This window comes from Dasypus novemcinctus, chromosome 21 (assembly GCF_030445035.2).
Source record: "Dasypus novemcinctus isolate mDasNov1 chromosome 21, mDasNov1.1.hap2, whole genome shotgun sequence".
Classification (NCBI taxonomy): domain Eukaryota; kingdom Metazoa; phylum Chordata; class Mammalia; order Cingulata; family Dasypodidae; genus Dasypus; species Dasypus novemcinctus.
The window spans coordinates 60,168,292-60,178,953 of NC_080693.1; the positions used below are offsets into that span (position 1 = coordinate 60,168,292).

The 10,662-nt window shown below is 37.8% G+C and overlaps 1 protein-coding gene across 1 annotated transcript; it reads right to left on the reverse strand.

Moving 5' to 3' along the window:
* Positions 1-5,739: 5,739 nt before the first annotated feature.
* On the reverse strand, positions 5,740-6,036 carry LOC101415615 (keratin-associated protein 3-3). The gene has a single exon (XM_004450123.4). It carries the CDS (start codon positions 6,034-6,036, stop codon positions 5,740-5,742), a length of 297 nt encoding a protein of 98 aa, XP_004450180.1.
* Between the last annotated feature and the right edge of the window lie 4,626 nt (positions 6,037-10,662).

Sequence of the window (10,662 nt, forward strand, 5' to 3'; positions counted from 1 at the left end):
TAAATCATTTTGCTCATTTCTGATTATTTCAGAAACAAATAATTAGTGGCTGGATTATTGGGGTTAATTATCAATATAGTAAAAAAACATTTTTTATTAGAGAAGTATTTTACAGAACAGTCATGCATAAAATACAGGCTCCCCATATACCACCCTGTTAGTAACACCTTGCATTGGTGTGGAACATTTGTTATAATTGATGAAAGCACATTTTTATAATTGTACTTTTAAATATAGTCCATGATTTAACTTAGGGTTCACTGTGCATGTAGTTCCATGGATTTTAAAAAAAAATTCTCTTGCTGTATATACAACCCAATATTCCCCTTTAACCACATTCAGATATATATTTCAGTGCTGTTAATTATGTTCACAATGTTGTGCTACTGTCACTACCATCCATTACCAAAATAGTTCCATCATTCCAAACAGGAATCCTGTACATTTTAAGCCTTAACCTCCCATTCCCTATCCCCTCCATGACCCCTGGTAACCTATGTTCTAGATTGTGACTCTGTGAGTTTGCTTATTGTATTTATTTCCAATCAGTGAGATCATACAGATTTGTCCTATTGCTTCTGACTTACTTTATTCAACATGATGCCTTCAGGGTTCATTCATGTTGTCTTATGTATCAGGACTTCATTCCTTTTTAAAGCGGAATAATATTCCATTGTATGTATATATCGTATTTTGTTTATCCATTCATTGGTCAATGGACACTTGGGTTACTTCCATCTTTTCCTAAGAGTGAGTAATGCCACTATGAACATCGGTGTGCAAATATCTGTTTGAGGCCCTGCTTTCAATTCTTTAGCATATATACCCAATAGTAGGAATAATTACACATGTTTTTAAGCCTTTGATATTCATTGCCATACTTTCCTCCATAATGGTTTTTTCTATTTACATTCCCACCAGCTGTATTTGAGAATTCCTTGTCCCTATACATTTAGGGACATTTCATTTTAGAAATCTTTGCCAATTTGAGGTGAAATATGAAATATGAAATATCATTGTTTTATTTGTATTTATTTTATAAATAGTTTAAAATATTCTTTCATATGTGTGTTGGCTATTTTTTATATTTCAATCAAGAACTCGCTTGCTTTGTTTCCTATCCTAAATGTGAGCAAGTTGAATTTTAATTTATGTTCATGCAGATAAGTAGAAGGGTAATTTAAGACTATGTTCTTAAATTCAAGTAAAATTTTTGTTAATGTTATTAAATTCAAGTAAAATTCTTCTGTTAATGGGAGGTGACCTTATGGGCCTAAGTTCTCTAGATTAATCTATTGGCATTTGATTTCAAATTTTTCTTCGTTGTCATGAATTCCCCTCGAATAAAATGTAGCCATGGTAGTTAGGAAAGACATGGATTCTAGCTCCAGGTAACGCCATTTTGACGTCAGGCATGTTTTAGTATTTAAGAGGGAGCATAGGGTAGCCTCCTGACCAGTATCATCCTGATACCTCAAACCATTTTCTGGTCAACTTTGACTTACTCATCCTTTAAGTCATGGTCCTTCTCACTGACTTCCCATTGCTTCTTCTTTTTTCTCCTCTTTATTTTTTTAAACGTTACATTAAAAAATATGAGGTCCCCATATATCCCCGAACCCCCTCACCCCACTCCTCCCACACCAGCAACCTCTTTCATCATCATGGCACATTCATTGTATTTGGTGAATACATTTTGGAGCACTGCTGCTCCACATGGATAATGGTTTACATTGTAGTTTACACTCTCCCCCAGTCCACCCAGTGGGCCATGGCAGGACATACAATGTCCAGCTTCTGTCTCTGCAGTACCACCCAGGACAACTCCAAGTCCTGAAAATACCCCCACATCATATCTCTTCTTTCCTCTCCCTACCCTCACCAGCTTCTGTGGCCACTTTCTCCACATCAATGCTACAATTTCTTCCATTATTAATCACAATAATTCCATAGCAGAATATCAGTAAGTACACTCTAATCCATACTCTATTCCTCCATCCTGTGGACCCTGGGATGGTTATGTCCACTCCACCTTTATATCGAGAGGAGGCTTAGATTCCACATGGATGATGCCATTGCTTCTTTTAAATACCTGTTATGTCAATGTATAATGGTGGACATGTCTGTTTCAGAGAACGGTGTAGAATCGAAAGGACCATGTTTGGAGTCAGCAGAACTGTTTATTGGCCCCAGTACTGCTGGTTATCTTTCTTGTAATGGCAAGAAACTCACTTTTTTTACCCCACCCCTTTTCTCCTCTGCAAAAATAATACATTTTCCCAGTCAGATGATTATTGTAAGGTTAATGCGAGATAAAGTAGGTGAAAATCTGTAGGCAACCATGAAGTACTATAGAAGGAAGAATTATCATGATCATAGAAGTAAATTGCAGAATAAAATCAAGGCAAGGTTAAGATAAAAGAATAGACAAAAGAAGAAAAATACCTGTAGATAAGTAAGAAATAGCAGCTTATAAGACATAGCAAATGTTTTTCTAAGAGTCCACACCTACAATTAGAATAAGTGGCTGATACTTAAATTAATAAATTAAAAAATGTTAAAAAGGTCTCTATGGCTTTATTTGGAAGAGAAGATTCATGATTTCTGCAGGTGTCCCTTGATTTCCCTCAGATTTATCTTTGAGTGTATTATGATTATAGTTACTTACTATAGTTACCTGCCAAGTTGTTCATCCTTTTTTTAGGGCTGATTAAGATTTCATTCATTCATCCAAAAGTAATTCAGACGTCTTTTGTTGAGCAGTTACCATGTGCCAGGCACTGTGCTAAGTGTGGGAAATATAGCAGTGAACAAAACGGATGGACATGGGTCTTATCCTCAGGGAACTTATAGTCTGGTAAAGGAGTTTATCACACACATAATACATTACTATAAATTATGATTACTGTAAATTTTGTGTCAAGGACAAAGACTTGGTTCTATGAGATAAAAAAGGAAGGAAATTATTTTGACATTTAAGAAAAGGATTGCAAAGGAAAAATGGCATACAGACCATCAAAGTCAGAATCTCATGGCAGAGAGATGTCGATTTCTTATCTGGAATACAATGTTACTTTGGGACAACCATATAAGGATAAAGGAATTGTTACAGGTTCATGAAGAGCATTGTGTTTCCCTAATTAAAAGTAAGACTTAAGAATTACAGATTAGAAATAGTATAAAATAACAAATCTATGATAAACTCTTCTCTTTTACTGACAAGACTTGCAGTCCTTTATTAAAGTGTATTTTCTCTGCAGTGGTCTGACATGTCTGGAAATGACTCTCCTTTGTTTATAAATTAAGATAATGTGTATTGGACTGGTGACTTGTTATAAACTAAAAATAGGACCCATGGATATTGAGCTAACTTTTATGCTGTTTAAAATGGAAGTTTAAAGTAGATGTCAGAAATACCAAATATAACGTTTTTTTATAAACAAAGAGTGATCTTTTTTCATTTAAGCTAATGCAGGAAAAATACAGTGATTCTGACTAGATGGTACATTTTCAAGGTGCTAAAAATCTACACATTCCTGGTCCCCACCACCCAAGAACTTGCTCAGTTTTAATGACATCTTTCTGTTGTTCTTTGGGGCACCTGGGACAATGGAGATGTAAATCAAAGATTGATAAGAAGAAATTGAAGAAAAATATGGTTATATTAGTCCCTTGCTTCAAATATCCTGTTGCTTCCAGGTTTCAGTCCAAACCCTTTTGCTCTGAGGAGTCCCACCTCAGGGCCTATGCATTTCTCTCTTCCTTGCTTCATCATTTTCTTCTCGCTATCATCAGTGCATCCTTCACTCCCGTTATTCTCAATTTCCTCCTGTAACTTAAAAACACCATCCTGTCTGATGGCTCTCTGATTTATTAAGCTGCTACCTTCATACTGGAACAACTGCTCCCAACTCTTGTAATTTTTATTCATCTTCTAATGTTTAATCTGTATTGCTCAGAGACTTTCTATAACTATTCCTCATCCCCGACACTGAATCACTGAAGCTGGTTTTAGTTGTTCTTTCTGGGTGTTTTCACAGCATGCTATTTGCAACTCAGGTGCAGCAGAAATCACACTGCTTTATAATTGTGTACATAGAACATATATAGTGCACATGTGTGAAATGATTTGGTTACTTGTCTTTCTCCATCACCAAAATTGAAAGAATCCTTAGGGCACTTTAGGTGGTATTAATAACATTTCTTTTATCGTTAAGCTCCTAGCATGAACACGGTGCCTTGCACAGAGGCCAAATGAATGATAAATGGACGACATCCCTTGTTGACGGTGTCCTAGGAGGTGACCCATCTACCCCATGGCTTCTAAGTTCTGTTCACTCAAGGTTGAGCTACTTATAAGCCTGAGAGATCCTGTGTGAAATCCCTCTCCAGACCCGTAGGTGACGGGCACACTTAAGACATTTAAAAACATGTTTATTTAAGACATTGGCTTCTACCCTTTCTTGCCCTACCTTTTTTTCATATCTCAATGCTTTTGCAGATTTGACTTGTGTCTTTATATATCTATGTAAACTATAGGCTGGGAAAAGGATAATTTACACAAGATGAAATTAATTGGTTGACATGTTTAATCAGCATTTTAGCTCTCAGCCCATCACCTGAGAAGAATTGGCATTCTATTGATTACTGGGGTGGAACTTCTGGGGTGGAACTTCTGTGCTGGGTTATGGTGGCAAGTAGGGATATGTACCTAGTGCCCTGATAATAAAGTTGACCTGATAATAAAGTTCTCTCTGAAGGAAAATGAAGTGGAAATGAAGTGAAAATTGGCAGGCCTTCTAAACGACCCAGTTCTTAGAATTGAATGCCTGCTAATTTTAATCTATGAGCCAATATATCTTTTTTCTATTACAATTGGATATGATAGTTTTTTAAAGGAATTTTACACTTTCTGTTTCTCTTGCATATTTTAAGCTAATGTCATAGTTGTGCTCATTAAGCTTCTGGCTGTTTTAGTATTGGAGGGTTTATCATGCAGTAGAAAGAACTGGGCTTTAGAGTCAGACATAAAAGGGGCTGAATTCTGGCCTTCTCAGTAACACACTTAATGAATTTGAGAATGTTAAATACCATTCAGCATTTCATTTATCTTATCTCTTATCCCTTAATGATATTGTAAGGATTAAGTGAGTAAATGTATGTGAACTGCCTAACAAAGTGTAGGTAAGTAAGTGTTGGCTTGCCCCCAAATTGTATTTTTCTGAGGAAGGGGTAAGAAGAGAAGGTGAACATAATAGAAAATTTAAAGTTAGCAAACCCTATTATTAAAGCTAGTTCCAAGTCATTCCTCTAATAGTTCCTTTATAAAAATAAAATCATTATCTGATCTTTGCCTTTTTTAGATGAAAGAAACATACCAAAACACTAACATGAACGAAGAACATATCTTGCCAGAGGAACAAAGTTTATTGGGAAACCCGTCAAGAAATCATTTTGTTTCTACGAAAATACCCAGTATTAGATATAAGATATAAGAAACAATGTGACCAAGAATAATATAATATGAGATCCTAAAGATTTCAACAGTATTTTGATAAGAGATGACATCCACCTGCAAAACCAATTCTTGCTTTCCTTTCTATTAGAATGAAAGGTGGGTTTTCCGTATCTGGGCCAGCTGGACTACCTCCCAACATCTGACAAACAACTGGTGCAGGTGAATCTTGAATAGGTGACCTGGGTTCTGCAGTGTTGGGAGCTGGGCAATGCAGTCACCGATCAGCAGCATCTTGGGAGGCAGGGCTCACAGCAGGGCTGAACGAAGGTTGTGAGGTCGAGGGTCTCCAGGCCTGGGGTGGGCTGGGAGGAGTTGAGCAGGAAGCAGGTGGGCACACAGGGCTGAGGAATGTGGCAGGGTGGGGGGCAGTTGTCACAGCAGGTGGGCTCCAGTAGCCAAGTCGTGTGTTGGCAGGTGCTGGGCAGGCAGACTCCGCAACGGCAGCACTTGTCGGAGGAGCAGATAGTGGTGGCCGGGCCAGTGGGGACGCTGCAGCAGCGGGGGACACAGCAAGCCATGGTGCTGGGAGTCTGTTTTTTAATGGGCTTGACTGAAAAGATAGATGAGATTTCTGAGGTGTGACTGTCTGCCCTCACTCTGGAGCTCTTATATACCCTCCCCAGTGGGTGTTGGTCCAACCAGAAGGCTTCCTCTCCTTATTTTTTGTTTATGACACTCCTTTCCAGTAAGATCCTCTAATCAGTTTGGTATTTTATTGCCCACTAAGAGTTCCTGCCCTTGTTACATTAATCATGCTTTTGACTCATTGACCTGCCATTTTTGTCACAAGATCATCACATTTTACCTTATAGGGTCCTAATGCCAAAACGCACGTGAATCATGGCTAATCAGTCCAACCAACAATTCAGATATAGTTTCTGAGGTTAAATTCTTCTCCTTGATTGTTCTGCTTAAGTTGGAATAATATGCATAACAGGATGTCATTTTTAATTACTAATTTTAGCACATACAACTCAAATTATTTATTTGGACCATTTTCTACTCAATAAATTCAACATGAATGTGGCTACTTTTAGATGAATGTAGCATATTTCTATATGTATCTAGGCATATTTGTTTTATTTATTGGTCATATAGGTCAGGTTCTATTGATCAAGCAAGGTGACAGCCAGAATGGTATGGAGTGAGATCTGTTTTCATTGTTATTTATCAATCTATAATGAGTTTCAAAGGTTGTATTAGTCTGTTTTTTAAATTATTATTTATTTTGAAGGATCTCTATTCTCAAAACTATGCCAATCCTGTAGTGCGTCAAAGTGTGTGGTAAGATCCACCCAACAAGGGTGCTATCCTTTGTTAAAGGCACCATGACAAGAAAACCTCCTAAGTCTCCATTCATTTTCACATCAATGATGCATGTAGTTATAAATAAGATGAAATAGGAACTAAAAGGAGAAATCATAAGACTTACATTTGTTTGTCTTTTCAGAACAACAGCAGGTTCAGGAAGGGGATCTTACCCAATGTGATTTAGAACAATGGCATTCATAGAAATCATTTTTCATGGACTTACTCCCTAGTTTGCATGTTTATTTGTTTTCCTATATTGGGTCTTCAATTAGATTGTAAATTCCTTTGAGGAATGCCTCATAGGGCATTCTTCACCTCAGTCTACCTTGATTTGCCCTTCTGGAGTCTCCTTTGATCAGCACAAAACTATTCAGATAGTTGAATTTAAATTACATAATTTGTAGAATAGCAAATGATTGCTGAATAAACACAAAGTACAGATTCCTTGGTAGGTTATTTCCAAGGGTATACTACAGAAAAACTTTTTAACCTGTTTAAAAGAGTAGAAAGCTGACTAAACCAAATTAGTGGAAAATCCCAAATGCCATTGGTTAAGTAAGTTTTTACATTTCAGGCAAGAAGAATATTAGTGCAGTTGCTTTTGTTTAAATATTGATGTTTATCATAAAGCACATAAAAATGAAAATTAGAGTCCCCTAGACATTTCGCCTCTGTGATTTCGTCTGGATTGCTTCTTTGGCCTAAAGTACCCTGCCCAATTTTTGCCTCTGAAATCCTACTTATCCCTCAACCACTAGCTCAAATATCACCTTCATAAATAAACTTTTGATGATTATTCTGTATTTTTATTCTTTGTTCTGACAAAATATGTTGCCTATACTTTCATTTAGCCCTAATTTCCTTCTACTTAAATTAAAATTTATCCTTTACACTTGCCTTCTTCACTATAATGTAAGATTCCTGAAAGTAGGGGTCCTGTCTTACTCTTCTTTGTCTCTCTCAAGCACCTAGGACAATGCATGAAACATAGTAGACATTCTACACATATTAATTGACTAGGATTAAATGGAAATGCAGATTAGAATGAAGAAAGTATTTATTTCATTTTAGAATAACCTGGTATAATAATAACCCTTTCCGTAAGCAGAATTATTCATTCCATCTGTGAAGTGCTTTATGGTTGTCAAAGTAGTTTTACATTCAAAGATTAACTTAAATGAGACAATGAAAAACTGGCTCATCTCAAACGTGGAGGTCCCTTCTGTGTGTGTTGATTCCTTATTTGCCAGTTTCTTAGACTCTTTAAGGACATATGTGAGTTTGTTTGAACAGGCAAGAAAATAATAAAACTAGGTACTGAACTTGGAATTTTAAATGATCTTAAGCTTAGAGCCTAATGTATTTTATTACTAGACAATTTTCTTCAGATATTTAAATATCCCATTGAGACTCCTTTTAGCTATGAGATTTATGTTGATGTCATCAGAAAGTGTAATTCTGCTGGACATATTTATAGGTTCATGATGCATATGTCAAGAGTCATTGAGTAATTGCAGCATTAAACAAAGAGACACTGTGTGGTTTGAAGAGCAGTGGTGTGTACGGAGTTTTAAAATAAGGAGGTCCATGATAGCAGTTTTTCCACCTCTCAGTTAAATCATTTAAGTCTTCTAAAACATGAAAAGAACACTTTCACCAAACTGAAGTCACAGAGTCAGAGCCTTTTCTTCCAGAACTTACAGTTCTAGGCCATTTGCTGTGCAGCCCTTAATGATGACTGAAGGTGCTTGGGGCAATTTGGACAAGCTCTTTGACAAATCTTTGGTTAGCAGCAAGGTGTTTCACACTCACAGGACAGGATACAGGTTGTGACAGAGAACCCACTCAGGTTTGGTGTAGGGCGGCTATTACTGAGTAGCCAACACGATGGCATGTAAGTCAGGCATGTAGCAGGGTGGGGGGCAGGTGTCACAGCAGGTTGGCTGAAGGAGGCTGATCCCATGAGGGCAGGTGCTGGGCAGGCAGACTCTGTACCGACAAGACTTGTCAGAGGAGCAGATGGTGGTGGCAGGGCCGGTGGGGAGGAACACAGGACTCACGTCGAGACACAGTGACAGTAGAACAGGTTGATGTTTTCTTGCAAAGGATTACTTTCTTCTAAAAAGTTGTCCTCTTTGGGTCTCTTATATTCACCCACCATAGGGACATGCCTGCCATCCATCAGAATGTTTCCTTCTTGTGGTTCGTATATTCTCACACAATTAACTCATGAACTTCTTTATCAGCCATGGGAGGAGCTCTCCTTCAGTTTTATTGGGTTGTGCTGCTACATTCAAACTTCCTTCTTGCTGCAGTTTCAAAATGGTGTCAAGGGAGTTCTTCTGTTTGCTCAATCACATGTAAATCACATGTAAATACATCCGTATCTCCCTTGGCTTCCTAATTTTTCACCAACCAGAATTTTAACTGCTGAGTCTAAAGAATCAAGGGAGGTTTTCCTGGGAACTAGGAAATAATCCTTCTCAAATTGTGTGCCCTGACTATATTTTGGGAAGTTAAAACCTGTGTGACTTTTCCTACCAGATTCACCTTGCTATCTTTTCACGGATTTGAGGGAATAAATGAATGTTGAAGATACACAGCATGATCTTAACTGTATAATTTTCTATGCTGATCCACTCCATTGTTTATATAGGGAATTACATATGAACATAAATGCACTTGAAGTCTTACAAAGGATTTTTGTTTTTTTAACTAAAAGTGGGATTGGATTAAAGTATAGGTTAATGGGGCTGAATACAGGCTGAAAAATGAGCTTGCATCTCTTTGCAAAACAGCATGAAAAGTTCTTTCTTGTTAGAAAAACTCAAACTACTGGTCTGCCTGTTTCATTTTCAAAATCACTGCTGAATTTGATGATCTACCTCCTGTCAAGCAAACAACCCTTTTTATTCTTTCACTTCAATCCAATTATAGTGTTTCATGTCATGGCTAAAGTAGTATATAACTACAGTAAAGAAGACTGATCAGCAAATTCATTCTTTATGAGCCAAGTATTTATGGAATCCCTGTTATGTTCTGAACAATGAGGTGGGGACAGAAAAATAGAAGATATGGTCCTTGTCCTCTAGGCTTACATGGTATAATGGAAGTGGCTAGGAGTTCCTTTGCATATGATTCAAATGAATTATTGCATGCTTCTGTGTCAAGTTTAGTTAGGGAACAAATAAACTAGCAAAAAACCCACACAAGGTATTTCAACAAAGACAATTTTAATATAGGGAATTGGTTAAACAGGTGTTGGAAGACTGAAAAAGCGAAGAAGGAAAACTGAGGTAACACAGGAAGCAGCTACCAGTTCTAGGGCTGAGAACAAAGAGAAGAGTTTGGGGTTATCTGGACTTGGAAGCTTGGGAGAGTGTCCTGCAGAGCCGAGCTCTGCCGTCTAGTGGGGGGTGCTGCTGAGCTGGTGCTCTTCCCTCAGAAGCTCAGTGGACAGGTCCTGTGGACTGGGGTTCAGAACTTGGGGCGGGTGAGGGAGGCCATCATGGAGTCACTGCCCTGCTGATGCTGTTATTTCTAAGGAGGTACAGGGAGGCTTTTTGGAGTGCCAATAGAAGTTGTAGACTAGAACCAACTGCTGTTGTGGGATAAAGGTCTGTTGCTGGGCCAAAAGACCCTTCTTCCTTCCTTGGCCCTAGAGTTTCCCTCTGGCTTTCTCTGATGGTAGAATCTAGTAGAAACCAGCCAAAGGAGCAATGTAGAATTCTCACCCGAGAATCACAAAGCAGAGTTTAAGATGGTGGGTTTAGAGGTAAATAACTAGCACAGATTGCTCTAAGGGTGCTACATGTTTTAATTAATTTAATCCT

Bases quoted from the DNA above. Each gene is read 5' to 3' on its own strand.
- LOC101415615 (XM_004450123.4), bottom strand. From the start codon at position 6,036: ATGGCTTGCTGTGTCCCCCGCTGCTGCAGCGTCCCCACTGGCCCGGCC.